This window comes from Lissotriton helveticus, chromosome 7, assembly GCF_964261635.1.
Source record: "Lissotriton helveticus chromosome 7, aLisHel1.1, whole genome shotgun sequence".
Lineage (NCBI taxonomy): Eukaryota > Metazoa > Chordata > Amphibia > Caudata > Salamandridae > Lissotriton > Lissotriton helveticus.
In genome coordinates, this window is record NC_136068.1 from 139,729,418 (window position 1) to 139,744,982 (window position 15,565).

Sequence of the window (15,565 nt, forward strand, 5' to 3'; positions counted from 1 at the left end):
ATTTAATTATTTATTTTGTTTATTGTATGCGTTTTTATATAGCGCGGACTTCACCCGAAGGTGTCAGAGCGCTTCCCTACCTCCACGGTCCTCTCCCTCCATCCATTCGCCCCACCCCGGCCTGCACCTCGCCCCTCGTGTCCCCTCCCCCCTCTCTCATCTCTCTCCCCGGCCTGCCCCTCGCCGCTCCCGTCTTCCTGTCTCCTCCCCTGCTCTCCTCCGGTCCCCTCCCCTCCCTCATCCCATCCTCTCCATCCCCCCACCTCTCCCGGCCCCTCCGGAAGTCTCTCCCCGTCTTCTCTCCATCATGGCCGCTAAGTCGGACGGTGGCGGCTCGGCGGCGGGGGCGGCGGGGGCCCGGGCGCCCCGGGAGTACCGGCTGCGGGACAGCGCCTGGGTGCTGCTGGCGCTGCTGGTCTTCTTCTCGGACGGGGCCACGGACCTGTGGCTGGCGGCGGACTACCTGCTGCGGGGGCAGCGCTGGTGGTTCGGGCTCACGCTGCTCTTCGTGCTGCTGCCCTCGCTGGTGGTGCAGATGCTCAGCTTCAGGTGGTTCGTCTACGACCACTCGAGGCCGGGCCCGGCCAGCGCCGCCGTGCGGGGCCCCAGCCTGAAGGAGGGCGGCACCAAGGACAGCGCCCAGCCCGCCGATGCCGCCGCCGCCGCCGCCCTCTCGGCGGTGCCCCCGGCCTCGGCCGGCGCCAGCTGCTGCCGCCTCTGCGGCTGGATCCTGCAGAGCGTCATCCACCTGCTGCAGCTGGGGCAGGTCTGGAGGTGAGAGGGGGCGAGGGGGGCGCCGGGCAGCCAGGGCACAGGGAGTGTGGGGGCACCCAAGGGGCAGGGAGGGCACAGGGTCTGGGGGTGTGGTGCACGCGCAAGGGGCAGGGAGGGCACAGGGTCTGGGGTGTGGTGCACGCGCAAGGGGCAGAGAGGGCACTGGGCGATGAGTGGGGGCGGGGGCACCCAATGGGCAGGGAGGGCACAGGGTGATGAGTGAACCATGCGCTGGGAGTGTGGTGCACCCAAGGGGCAGCGGGGGCACAGGGAGTGTGGGGGCACCCAAGGGGCAGAGAGGGCACAGGGTCTGGGGGTGTGGTGCACACGCAAGGGGCAGGGGCGGCACAGGGCCTGGTGAGGGGCAACCAATGGGCAGGGAGGGCACAGGGTCTGGGGGGGTGGTGCACACGCAAGGGGCAGGGAGGGCACGGGGTCTGGTGAGTGACACCCAATGGGCAGGGAGGTGTAGCAGTGAAGTGGGACCATGCACCGGGGGACGGGTATTGGGGATACTCGAGGGGCTGGGAGACCAGATGGTCTGGGGGTAATGGGTGCACCATGCACTGGTGAATGAGGCACAGGGAGGCCACCGGATACTGGTAGGACCACATGTCGGGGATCTTCACGAGTGGGAGGCCACATGGTCTCGAGGTGAGGAGGGTTGGGTCCCGAGAGTGAACCGTCACGGTGCAGTCTCAGGGGCGCAGCCCTTCTTATCTCGAGACCACGATCTTCCACTCGTGACGTCCCCCAACCTCCTCATATGGTCCTATCAGTATCCTCCATGATGGGGGAAAAGGCCAAAGGTCAAGAAGAGCACATGGTCTGAAAGGAAGGGGAGAGGATAATAGGGGCGCGTGCACTCTGCCATGTGTCAGGCAGCTCTGGTGGCGAGGCCTGGACACTGGAGCATCGCAGGGCAGGGTTGGCGGTGAGAGCGATCTGGGAGAGGTGGAAAGGGGGGTGCTAGGCTAGACACCCTCTCCCTGGAATAGCCGCAATCCGGGGGAAATTAGCCACGGGGTACTGTGGGTGCATAGCCTTCGAGGAGGTCTGTAGGCGAGTGGGGTCTGGGGAAGATACCTCACAGCACAGGGGTAACGGCGTGGAGATCAGACCAGCCTGGAGGTGAAACCATTCACAGAACGGGGGGTGAACCAGGCACATGGAAGATGTTAAAATACAGAATTCATAAGGTAAACCGCCATTATAGAAGGAGTAAACCATTTCTATGATGACTGTAAATCACCCCGGGCCGGGGTAAACCATCTCGAGGGCAAATGGTGAACCATCAGGAGGGTGGGGGTAAGGTAAACACACCCATGGCAGAGTGCAACCACCCCTATGGCTCAGCGCAAAGCATCAATTTCGAAGGAGAAAGCCATATGCGGGACAGAGAGTGAACAATCCATGGGTAACGTATCCAGGTCAAAGGGTAGATCGCCAACAGAAGAGAATTAAACCATACCCAGGTCAGGATGTAATCTAACAGAGAAGGATGTGAGGCATGCCAAACGCACGTGGAGAATCATTCCTAGAGCACGGTTTAGACACCCCTTCGGCAGTGGAGCAGTCCCCAGAGAAGGCAGCAAACCACCCAGGGTGTAATAACTGAAAACATTTCTATTGCAGCGTAAACCATCTGCAGCGCATGTGGTGAAGTGTCCTGCTGGGGGCTTCCCCAAGGGCGGAAGCACAGACTTTACACAGGGCACGGGATAAACCATTTCCAGAGTAGGGGGGTGTTACACCATTTCACGAGAAGGCCATAAACCAAGTCTATGGCAGTGTGTATATCATTTAAAGAGAATGCGGAAACCACACTTATAGGAGGGTGTATAGGGGGGAAGGCTGTCTATCATTAGGGCAGGCGTAAGGCAGAGTAATGCCATGGTTTATGGGAGTGAGAGCTGTAGTTCAGGGGATGAATGACTTGTCAGGCTTTCACTGGAGAATTATTTAGGACCAACAATGGGGGGTAACTACGCTCCAAAGTCACTAAGCAGTTCCTGCTTGTCAATCAAGGACAGTCTGACTTCAATGCTTAATAGTGATTTGTTTTCATCATGCCACACTTCTTCCGGCCTTAAACCCTGCTTATATATCGGGTGTTACAACTATTAATTAAATGAACACCGTTTACCGTCCTCAACAAGATGGAAGGCTGAGTCTACCTTGTCTCGATTCAAACCTGTGACTGTTAATTAATTTGTGTCATCGTCAGACCGGGCCACTGGAAATAAATGGCAGTAAAGGACCAACATATGCGTCAGGATCGACTAAATAACGCAGCACAATAAAGTCAAATTATGCGGCACCGTTAGATGGCAGCATTATTTCAGTATTACTGTATAGGAAAGGATTCACCTTACTAGTTTAACACCCACACTAGGAACGTTGCATCTAAAAGTTGACCAGTTATCCTTTGCAAATGGTCTAGTACTGGGCAGCGCCGTGTTTTGCACTTTTTATAGTACCTTTGTACATTTTTGTTTCAATCTCAAAATTATGCGGAAGAGGGTGGATTATGTGGCACATGCAGCAAAATCATATCTATGCGGACAGCATAGCGGCTGAAATATCACATAATTCAAGTGCCCTTGACCATAGGGTACAGATTCAGATACACCCAGGGTTGTTGGGTGAGATTACTTGCTCACTAGCATTTTTTCCATAACCTTAAAAGCATCATATTAAGGATGAATAAAAATAATATCAATATATGACACAATAAAACCTAAAAGCAAACAGACACAGTCATAGGCAACAATGGTGTCCAATGTTTAGTCCACGCGGCGCAGCTAAAAGCAGCTCTTTTCAGCACTAGACTCTTTTGCTGCTGTCCAGGGTGCTGAAGTTTGGTTGTCTGTGGACAAACCTCGGAGGATGGTATTAACGGCTGGCGCTGGGAATAAAGTTCTGAAGCAGGAAGCTCTCACAGGTGTAGCAATGCTGGCTCTTGCTGTAGCAACGGTATCCATTTCATAAGCTTCCAGGCGCCTCTTCAGACGATCTCTTGACCCCATCCATGTGTCGAGCACATTTCCACTGGAATGGATTTGTATTGATATAGCGCTTCATACCCCTGGCTAGGCGCTGGGGTGCTTTGAAGATGGGAAATCTGCTACTTCGTATGATGTGTTTTGTTGGCACAGTGTGTGATTGTACTGTGTCCCACGCATGAATGTTTCGGTGTAGTGCGCGATGGACAGAGCTGGCCTTCAGCTTGGCATGTATCGGGGTGAAAAGGAGGGAGAGATAGGACGCTGAAGCTTAGGAAGCATTTGTGTCTGGCTGCAACAGAGGTGTGGGCGTAGTGTGGCCTACGTGGGAATTGTTTTAGTGTAATGCATTTAGGGCAGGTGCTGCTCCTACTGAGCCACTGTGGACGTGTAGCTGAACACAAGCACAGGTGTAGCCATGGAGAGCGAGACCCACCGCCGCAGGGGTTCTTCATGTCTACCCATCACGAGGAGACATGTCTGGGTATGATCCGGAGTTCTGTAGCATCCATGTCCTGCTTGGGGGCGGCGGAGGGCAGATAATGTGTTCTGATTGGCGGGGCCTTCATCATCTGGGGAAGAGTCAGGTCTTTATTGCCCTCCTGAATTCCAGGTGGTGTTGGGTGTTTCCAATGTTCACAAACATGTCCCCCCTTCCGCTTAGCTTTACCTGAAGGACATGTCTCATTTGAATATAGTCACCTACAGCGAAGTTTGAGGACACATGGGCTTTTTTACAAGCCCCTTCCACAGGGGTTTTGTAGATAAGACCCACAATGTTTAAGCATTCCTGAATGGGTGATTTGACGTTTAAGAACACAATGCCTCAATGTTTAAGCGTCCTTGGATGGGTGATTTGAAGTTTGAGGACACAATGTTTGAGCGTCCCTGGATGGGTGATTTGAAGTTTGAGGACGCAATATTTAAGCGTCCCTGGGTGGGAGATTTGAAGTTTGAGGACACTTCGTTTAAGCGTCTCTGGTTGGATGATTTGAAGTTTGAGGACTCAATGCTGCAATGTTTAAGCGTCCCTGGATGAGTGATTGAATTTTGAGGACGCGATGCCGCAATGTTTAAGCGTGTCTGGTTAAATGATTTAAAGTTTGAGGACCCAATGTTTAAGCGTCCCTGGATGGGTGATTGAAGTTTGATGACCCAATGCTGCAATGTTTAAGCATTCCTGATTGAGTGTTTGAAGTTTGAGGACACAATGTTTAAGCGTCCCTGGTTGGGCAATTGAAGTTTGAGGACCCAAATCTGCAATGTTTAAGCATTCCTGATTGGATGTTTGAAGTTTGAGAACACAATGTTTAAGCGTCCCTGGATGGGTGATTGAAGTTTGAGGACCCAATGCTGCAATGTTTAAGCGTCACTTGATTGGTGACTTGAAGTTTGAGGAAAACATGCCACAATATTTAAGCATCCCTGGATGGGTGATTTGATGTTTGAGGACACAATGTTTAAGCGTCCCAGGATGGGTGATTGAACTTTGAGGACCCAATGCTGCAATGTTTAAGCATTGCTGATTGGGTGTTTGAAGTTTGAGGACTCAATGTTGAAGCGTCCCTGGATGGGTGATTGAAGTTTGAGGACCCAATGCTGCAATGCTTAAGCGTGCCTGGTTGGGTGATTTAAAGTTTGAGGACACATTGTTTGGGGGTCCCTTAATGGGTGATTGAAGTTTGAGAACCAAATGCTGCAATATTTAAGCATTCCTGATCGGGTGATTTGAAGTTTGAGGACCCAATGTTTAAGTGTCCCTGGATGAGTGATTAAAGTTTGAGGATCCAATGCTGCAATGTTTAAGCGTGTCTGGTTAGATGATTTGAAGTTTGAGGACACAATGCCGCAATGTTTAAGTGTCCCTGAATCCGTGATTTGAAGCCTGAGGACACAATGCCACATGTTTAAGCGTCCCTGGATGGGTAATTTGAAGTTTGAAGACACAATGTTTAAGCGTCCCTGGATGGTTGATTTGAAATTTGAGGACACAATGTTTAAGCGTCCCTGGATGGGTGATTGAAGTTTCAGGACCCAATGCTACAATGTTTAAGGGTTCCTGAATTGGTGATTTGAAATTTGTGGATACCTGGCTAAATGTTTAAGCGTCCCTGGTTGAGTGATTGAAAGTTTGAGGACACAATGTTTAAGCGTACCTGGATGGGAGATTTCAAGTTTTAGTACACAATGTTTAAACGTCCCTGGATGAGTGATTGAAGTTTGAGGACACAATGTTTAAGCGTCCCTGCTTGGGTGATTTGAAGTTTGAGGACACAATGTTTAAGCGTGCCTGGTTGGGTGATTTGAAGTTTGAGGACCCAATGCTGCAATGCTAAAGCGTGCCTGGTTGGGTGATTTGAAGTTAGAGGACACAATGTTTAAGGGTCCCTTGATGGGTGATTGAAGTTTGAGGACCCATTGCTGCAATGTTTAAGCATCCATGGCTGGTTGATTTGAAGTTTGAGGACACAATGCTGCAATGTTTAAGCATTGCTGATTGGGTGTTTGAAGTTTGAGGACACAATGTTGAAGCGTCCCTGGATGGGTGATTGAAGTTTGAGGACCCAATGCTGCAATGCTTAAGCGTGCCTGGTTGGGTGATTTAAAGTTTGAGGACACATTGTTTGGGGGTCCCTTAATGGGTGATTGAAGTTTGAGAACCAAATGCTGCAATATTTAAGCATTCCTGATCGGGTGATTTGAAGTTTGAGGACCCAATGTTTAAGTGTCCCTGGATGAGTGATTAAAGTTTGAGGACCCAATGCTGCAATGTTTAAGCGTGTCTGGTTAGATGATTTGAAGTTTGAGGACACAATGCCGCAATGTTTAAGTGTCCCTGAATCCGTGATTTGAAGCCTGAGGACACAATGCCACATGTTTAAGCGTCCCTGGATGGGTAATTTGAAGTTTGAAGACACAATGTTTAAGCGTCCCTGGATGGTTGATTTGAAATTTGAGGACACAATGTTTAAGCGTCCCTGGATGGGTGATTGAAGTTTCAGGACCCAATGCTACAATGTTTAAGGGTTCCTGAATTGGTGATTTGAAATTTGTGGATACCTGGCTAAATGTTTAAGCGTCCCTGGTTGAGTGATTGAAAGTTTGAGGACACAATGTTTAAGCGTACCTGGATGGGAGATTTCAAGTTTTAGTACACAATGTTTAAACGTCCCTGGATGAGTGATTGAAGTTTGAGGACACAATGTTTAAGCGTCCCTGCTTGGGTGATTTGAAGTTTGAGGACACAATGTTTAAGCGTGCCTGGTTGGGTGATTTGAAGTTTGAGGACCCAATGCTGCAATGCTAAAGCGTGCCTGGTTGGGTGATTTGAAGTTAGAGGACACAATGTTTAAGGGTCCCTTGATGGGTGATTGAAGTTTGAGGACCCAATGCTGCAATGTTTAAGCATCCATGGCTGGTTGATTTGAAGTTTGAGGACACAATGCTGCAATGTTTAGGCGTTCCTGGATGGGTGATTGAAGTTTGAGGATACTATGTTTAAGCGTCCCTGGTTGGGTGATTTGAAGTTTGAGGACACAATGTTTAAGCGTCCCTGGTTGGTTGATTTGAAGTTTGAGGACACAATGTTAAAGCGTGCCTGGTTATGTGATTTGTAGTTTGAGGACCAAATGCTGCAATGCTTAAGCGTGCCTGGTTGGGTGATTTAAAGTTTGAGGACACATTGTTTGGGGGTCCCTTGATGGGTGATTGAAGTTTGAGGACCCAATGCTGCAATATTTAAGCATTCCTGATTGGGTGATTTGAAGTTTGAGGACACAATGTTTAAGTGTCCCTGGATGAGTGATTGAAGATTGAGGACCCAATGCTGCAATGTTTAGGCGTGTCTGGTTAGATGATTTGAAGTTTGGGGACACAATGCTGCAATGTTTAAGCATCACTGGATTGGTGATTTGAAGTCTGGGGACACAATGCCACATGTTTAAGCGTCCCTGGATGGGTGATTTGAAGTTTGAAGACACAATATTTAAGCGTCCCTGGATGGGTGATTGAAGTTTCAGGACCCAATGCTGCAATATTTAAGCATTCCTGATTGGGTGATTTGAAGTTTGAGGACACAATGTTTAAGTGTCCCTGGATGAGTGATTGAAGATTGAGGACCCAATGCTGCAATGTTTAGGCGTGTCTGGTTAGATGATTTGAAGTTTGGGGACACAATGCTGCAATGTTTAAGCATCCCTGGATTGGTGATTTGAAGTTTGAGGGCACAATGTTTAAGCGTCCCTGGATGGGTGATTGAAGTTTCAGGACCCAATGCTGCAATGTTTAAGGGTTCCTGGATTGGTGATTTGAAGTTTGTGGATACCAGGCCAAAATGTTTAAGCGTCCCTGGATGGGTGATTGAAGTTTGAGGACACAATGTTTAAACGTCCCTGGATGAGTGATTGAAGTTTGAGGACCCAATGTTTAAGCATCCCTGGCTGGGTGATTTGAAGTTTGAGGACACAATGCTGCAATGCTTAAGCGTCCCGGGATGGGTGATTGAAGTTTGAGGACACAATGTTTAAGGGTCCCAGAATGGATGATTGAAGTTTGAGGACACAATGCCACAATGTTTAAGCATCCCTGGATGGGTGATTGCAAGTTTGAAGACACAATGCTCAAGCGTCCCTGGACGGGTGATTTGAAGTTTGAGGGCACAATGTTTAAGCGTCCCTGGATGGGTGAATAAAGTTTGAGGTTTGAATGCTGCAATGTTTAAGCATACCTGTTTCGGTGATTTGAAGTTTGAGGACACAATGTTTAAGCATCCCTGGATTGGTGAATGAAGTTTGAGGACCCAATGCTGCAATGTTTAAGCTTCCCTTGATGGGTGAACGAAGTTTGAGGTCTGAATGCTGCTTTGTTTAAGCATACCTGTTTCAGTGATTTGATTGAAGTTTGAGGACACAATGTTGAAGCGTCCCTGGATGGGTGAATGAAGTTTGCGGACCCAATACTGCAATATTTAACCGTCCCTGGATGGGTGTTTTGAAGTTTGAGGACACAATGTTCAAGCGTCTCTGGATGGGTGATTTGAAGTTTGAGGACCCAATGCTGTAATGTTTAAGCGTGCCTGGTTGGGTGATTTGAAGTTTAAGGATACAATGTTTCAGCGTCCCTGGATGTGTGTTTTGAAATTTGAGGACACAATGTTTAAGTGTCCCTTGATGGGTGATTTTAAGTTTGAGGACCCAAATGCTGCAATGTTTAAGCGTCCCTTGATGGGTGAATAAAGTTTGAGGTTTGAATGCTGCAATGTTTAAGCATACCTGTTTCGGTGATTTGAAGTTTGAGGACACAATGTTTAAGCATCCCTGGATTGGTGAATGAAGTTTGAGAACCCAATGCTGCAATGTTTAAGCGTCCCTGGATTGGTGATTTGAAGTTTGAGGACACAATACTACAATGTTTAAGCGTCCCTGGATGGGTGATTTGAAGTTTGAGGACGCCATGTTTAGGCGTCCCGGGATGGGTGATTGAAGTTTGAAGGCCCAATGTTTAAGCGTCCCTGGCTGGGTGATTTGAAGTTTGAGGACACAATGTGTAAATGTCCCTAGATGGGTGATTGAAGTTTGAGAACACAATGTTTTAAGCATCCCTGGATGGGTGATTTGAAGTTTGAGGTCACAATGCTGCAATGTTTAAGCGCCCCTGGATGGGTGATTTAAAGTTTGAGGACACAATGTTTAGGTGTCCCTGGATGGGTAATTGACGTTTGAGGACCCAATGTTTAAGCGTCCCTGGCTGGGTGATTTGAAGTTTGAGGACACAATGCTGCAATGTTTAAGCGTCCCACGATGGGTGATTTGAAGTTTGAGGACCCAATGCTGCAATGCTTAAGCATTCCTGACTGGGTGATCTGAAGTTTGAGGGCACAATGCTGCAATGTTTAAGCGCCCCTGGATGGGTGATTTAAAGTTTGAGGACACAATGTTTAAGCATCCCTGGATGGGTGATTTGAAGTTTGAGGACACAATGTTTAAGCATCCCTGGATTGGTGAATGAAGTTTGAGAACCCAATGCTGCAATGTTTAAGCGTCCCTGGATTGGTGATTTGAAGTTTGAGGACACAATACTACAATGTTTAAGCGTCCCTGGATGGGTGATTTGAAGTTTGAGGACGCCATGTTTAGGCGTCCCGGGATGGGTGATTGAAGTTTGAAGGCCCAATGTTTAAGCGTCCCTGGCTGGGTGATTTGAAGTTTGAGGACACAATGTGTAAATGTCCCTAGATGGGTGATTGAAGTTTGAGAACACAATGTTTTAAGCATCCCTGGATGGGTGATTTGAAGTTTGAGGTCACAATGCTGCAATGTTTAAGCGCCCCTGGATGGGTGATTTAAAGTTTGAGGACACAATGTTTAGGTGTCCCTGGATGGGTAATTGACGTTTGAGGACCCAATGTTTAAGCGTCCCTGGCTGGGTGATTTGAAGTTTGAGGACACAATGCCGCAATGTTTAAGCGTCCCACGATGGGTGATTTGAAGTTTGAGGACCCAATGCTGCAATGCTTAAGCATTCCTGACTGGGTGATCTGAAGTTTGAGGGCACAATGCTGCAATGTTAAAGCGCCCCTGGATGGGTGATTTAAAGTTTGAGGACACAATGTTTAAGCATCCCTGGATGGGTGATTTGAAGTTTGAGGACACAATGTTTAAGCGTTCCTGGATGGGTGATTTGAAGTTTGAGGACACAATGTTTAAGCGTCCCTGGATGGGTGATTTGAAGTTTGAGGACACAATGTTTAAGCGTCCCTGGATGGGTGATTTGAAGTTTGAGGACACAATGTTTAAGCATCCCTGGATGGGTGATTTGAAGTTTGAGGACACAATGTTTAAGCGTCCCTGGATGGGTGATTTGAAGTTTGAGGACACAATGTTTAAGCGTCCCTGGATGGATGATTGCAGTTTGAGGACACAATGTTTTAGCGTTCCTGGATGGATGATTGAAGTTTGAGGACACAATGCTGCAATGTTTAATCCTCTCTTGATATGTGTATTGACCATGTCCTGCCCTGCTTACAGTTGGGGAGAATCTTGTAGCAAGGGCGCTGGCTCAGGCAGGCAGCATTCGTTTGTCAGACTTGATCTTCAACTCTACAAGATGGGTTTCACTGTAGTACTTCACGATGACCATCCTAAAATAACATTGTCACCTTCACAGTTAGTGTTCATAATGCTCTGATGTTAGGTGGTTGTGTTGCTTCTTGGATCTCGAAACAAAACAGATAGACTTCTCGGGTTAGAGATAGCGCTGGTGTTAAGTAGACATGTCCTATTAGGAGCATCGATCTGTAGTCAGCTGTGTTTCTGGTGTAAGTGTGGGGATCCCTCACATTTAGTGCCGGGATTGTTGTTGTGGTGATAGCTATTAGAGTGGAAGCGCCACTCTTGGGTTTAAAGTAGTGGATGCTCTAATTCGACATTTGTTGGTCACTCTGGCGAGAGAGATTTTCAGTTATTGTTTTGAGATTGGTTTGAGATCTGGGTTTACAGCGGTTGCACTGATGTTAGTTCTGAGTTGCACTGGTTTTATAGTGAGAGCCCTGATATTGCAGTTGTTGCTCTGCTGTTACGACAGACATGCTCTAGTTTTAAGGTAATTTCTGTTCTGTTGGAGCAAATTTGTTCTGGTGCTACTTGGGTTATTTTTGTGTTAGAGCTGGATTGCTCCAACATTAGCGTCAAGACTACTTCGGTGTTAATGTTGGCTTACTTTGGTGTTTGGGCTGGTTAACTATTGTGTTAGGGTTGGTTTACTCTGGTGTTAGGATTGGTCCACTCTAGTGTTAGGATTGGTTTAGTCCGGTGTTAGGGCTGTTTTACTCTGGTGTCAGGGTTGGGTTACCCTGGTGTTAGAGTTGGGGTTGGTTTACTCTGGTGTTAGGGTTGGTTTACCCTCGTGTTAGGGTTGGTGTACTCTGGTGTTAAGGTTACTTTACTTTGGTGTTAGGACTGGTTTACTCTGGTGTTAGGATTGGTTCACTTTAGCTTAATAGCCGGGTTACCCTGGTGCACATTTTGGTTAACCCTAGTATTAGGGTTGATTTACTCTGATGTTACCTTGGTGTTAGGGTTGGTTTATTCTGGTGTTGGGGTTGGTTTAGTCTGGTGTTTGGGTTGGTTTACTCTGATGTTAGAGTTGATTTACTCTGGTGTTAGGGTTGGGTTATGCTGACATTAGGGGTGGGTTAGCGCAGGGGGCCCCACCTCTTTAGGAGCCCTCCAACCCCAGCCCCCCGTAATGAACGAATAACTGTGAGATATGGGAGACCCAGGGGCCCCTGATTGCATTTTGCTGGGGGTACCTCCTCATTTTCCTTTGAGCTTGGACATAGGTTATTGGAAAGGGGGGGGGGGTTAATATGTGCAAGGCACGACTTGTGTTCATTAGGCTGTATACCTTTCTGTGTATCTGTAGCCGTGTCTCGCTGGGTATTTCTAGCTGTGTGCCTTTATGGGCGCTGTCCTTCACAGTGTATCTTTGTGTGTATCTAGCAGTGTCTTTCAGCATGTGCACCCAGCTGTGTGTATCTAGGCACGCCTGTCCTACACAGTGTATTTTTGTGTGTGCCTTGCGGTGTTTTTCAGAGTGTGCACCCAGTTGTGTGTCTCTAGGTGCATACTTCAGCTGTGTCTCTAGGTGCATACTTCAGCTGTGTGTCTCTAGGTGCATACTTCATCGGTGTGTCTCTAGGTGCATACTTCAGCTGTGTCTCTAGGTGCATACTTCAGCGTTGTGTTTCTAGGTGCATACTTCAGCGTTGTGTCTCTATGTGCATACTTCAGCGGTGTGTCTCTAGGTGCATACTTCAGTGGTGTGTCTCTAGGTGCATACTTCATCGGTGTGTCTCTAGGTGCATACTTCAGCGGTGTATCTCTAGGTGCATACTTCAGCGGTGTGTCTCTAGGTGCATACTTCAGCTGTGTGTCTCTAGGTGCATACTTCAGCGGTGTGGCTCTAGTGCATACATTAGCGGTGTGTCTCTAGGTGCATACTTCAGCGGTGTGTCTCTAGGTGCATACTTCAGCGGCGTGTCTCTAGGTGCATACTTCAACTGCGTGTCTCTAGGTGCATACTTCAGCGGTGTGTCTCTAGGTGCATACTTCAGCTGTGTGTCTCTAGGTGCATACTTCAGCGGTGTGTCTCTAGGTGCATACTTCAACGGTGTGTCTCTAGGTGCATACTTCAGCAGTGTGTCTCTAGGTGCATACTTCAGCGGTGTGTCTCTAGGTGCATACTTCATCGGTGTGTCTCTAGGTGCATACTTCAGCGGTGTGTCTCTAGGTGCATACTTCAGCGGTGTTTCTCTAGGTGCATACTTCATCGGTGTGTCTCTAGGTGCATACTTCAGCGGTGTGTCTCTAGGTGCATACTTCAGCGGTGAGTCTCTAGGTGCATACTTCAGCAGTGTGTCTCTAGGTGCATACTTCAGCGGTGTGTCTCTAGGTGCATACTTCAGCGGTGTGTCTCTAGGTGCATACTTCATCGGTGTGTCTCTAGGTGCATACTTCAGCGGTGTGTCTCTAGGTGCATACTTCAGCGGTGTGTCTCTACGTGCATACTTCAGCGGTGTGGCTCTAGTGCATACTTTAGCGGTGTGTCTCTAGGTGCATACTTCAGCGGTGTGTCTCTAGGTGCATACTTTAGCGGCGTGTCTCTAGGTGCATACTTCAGCAGTGTGTCTCTAGGTGCATACTTCAGCGGTGTGTCTCTACGTGCATACTTCAGCGGTGTGGCTCTAGTGCATACTTTAGCGGTGTGTCTCTAGGTGCATACTTCAGCGGTGTGTCTCTAGGTGCATACTTCAGCGGTGTGTCTCTAGGTGCATACTTCAGCTGTGTGTCTCTAGGTGCATACTTCAGCGGTGTGTCTCTAGGTGCATACTTCAGCGGTGTGGCTCTAGTGCATACTTTAGCGGTGTGTCTCTAGGTGCATACTTCAGCGGTGTGTCTCTAGGTGCATACTTCAGCGGTGTGTCTCTAGGTGCATACTTCAGCGGTGTGGCTCTAGGTGCATACTTCAGCGGTGTGTCTCTACGTGCATACTTCAGCGGTGTGTCTCTAGGTGCATACTTCAGCTGTGTGTCTCTAGGTGCATACTTCAGCGGTGTGTCTCTAGGTGCATACTTCAGCGGTGTGGCTCTAGTGCATACTTTAGCGGTGTGTCTCTAGGTGCATACTTCAGCAGTGTGTCTCTAGGTGCATACTTCAGCGGTGTGTCTCTAGGTGCATACTTCAGCGGTGTGGCTCTAGGTGCATACTTCAGCGGTGTGTCTCTACGTGCATACTTCAGCGGTGTGGCTCTAGTGCATACTTTAGCGGTGTGTCTCTAGGTGCATACTTCAGCGGTGTGTCTCTAGGTGCATACTTCAGCGGTGTGTCTCTAGGTGCATACTTCAGCTGTGTGTCTCTAGGTGCATACTTCAGCGGTGTGTCTCTAGGTGCATACTTCAGCGGTGTGGCTCTAGTGCATACTTTAGCGGTGTGTCTCTAGGTGCATACTTCAGCGGTGTGTCTCTAGGTGCATACTTCAGCGGTGTGGCTCTAGTGCATACTTTAGCGGTGTGTCTCTAGGTGCATACTTCAGCGGTGTGTCTCTAGGTGCATACTTCAGCGGTGTGTCTCTAGGTGCATACTTCAGCGGTGTGGCTCTAGTGCATACTTTAGCCGTGTGTCTCTAGGTGCATACTTCAGCGGTGTGTCTCTAGGTGCATACTTCAGTGGTGTGGCTCTAGGTGCATACTTCAGCGGTGTGTCTCTAGGTGCATACTTCAGCGGTGTGTCTCTAGGTGCATACTTCAGCGGTGTGTCTCTAGGTGCATACTTCAGCGGTGTGTCTCTATGTGCATACTTCAGCGGTGTGGCTCTAGTGCATACTTTAGCGGTGTGTCTCTAGGTGCATACTTCAGCGGTGTGTCTCTAGGTGCATACTTCAGCGGTGTGTCTCTAGGTGCATACTTCAGCTGTGTGTCTCTAGGTGCATACTTCAGCGGTGTGTCTCTAGGTGCATACTTCAGCGGTGTGTCTCTAGGTGCATACTTCAGCGGTGTGTCTCTAGGTGCATACTTCAGCATTGTGTCTCTAGGTGCATACTTCAGCTGTGTCGCTAGGTGCATACTTCATCAGTGTGTCTCTAGGTGCATACTTCATCGGTGTGTCTCTAGGTGCATACTTCAGCGGTGTGTCTCTAGGTGCATACTTCAGCGGTGTGTCTCTAGGTGCATACATCAGCTGTGTGTCTCTAGGTGCATACTTCAGCGGTGTGTCTCTAGGTGCATACTTCATCGGTGTCTCTAGGTGCATACTTCATCAGTGTGTCTCTAGGTGCATACTTCATCGGTGTGTCTCTCGGTGCATACTTCATCGGTGTGTCTCTAGGTGCATACTTCAGCGGTGTGTCTCTAGGTGCATACTTCATCGGTGTCTCTAGGTGCATACTTCAGCGGTGTGTCTCTAGCTGCATACTTCATCAGTGTGTCTCTAGGTGCATACTTCAGCGGTGTGTCTCTAGGTGCATACTTCATCGGTGTGTCTCTAGGTGCATACTTCAGCGGTGTGTCTCTAGGTGCATACTTCATCGGTGTGTCTCTAGGTGCATACTTCATCGGTGTCTCTAGGTGCATACTTCAGCGGTGTGTCTCTAGGTGCATACTTCAGCGGCGGTCTCTACGTGCATACTTCAGCGGTGTGGCTCTAGTGCATACTTTAGCGGTGTGTCTCTAGGTGCATACTTCAGCGGTGTGTCTCTAGGTGCATACTTCAGCGGTGTGTCTCTAGGTGCAT

At 48.5% G+C, this 15,565-nt stretch overlaps 1 protein-coding gene across 1 annotated transcript in view; it reads left to right on the forward strand.

Moving 5' to 3' along the window:
* Window positions 1-296: 296 nt before the first annotated feature.
* XKR7 (XK related 7) overlaps window positions 297-15,565 on the forward strand; it is a 110,051-nt gene continuing 94,782 nt past the window's right edge. The window contains exon 1 of the mRNA XM_078650445.1: window positions 297-774. Coding sequence (XP_078506571.1) covers window positions 308-774 — 467 coding nt within the window. The 5' untranslated portion in view covers window positions 297-307. The remainder of the gene's footprint in view (window positions 775-15,565) is intronic.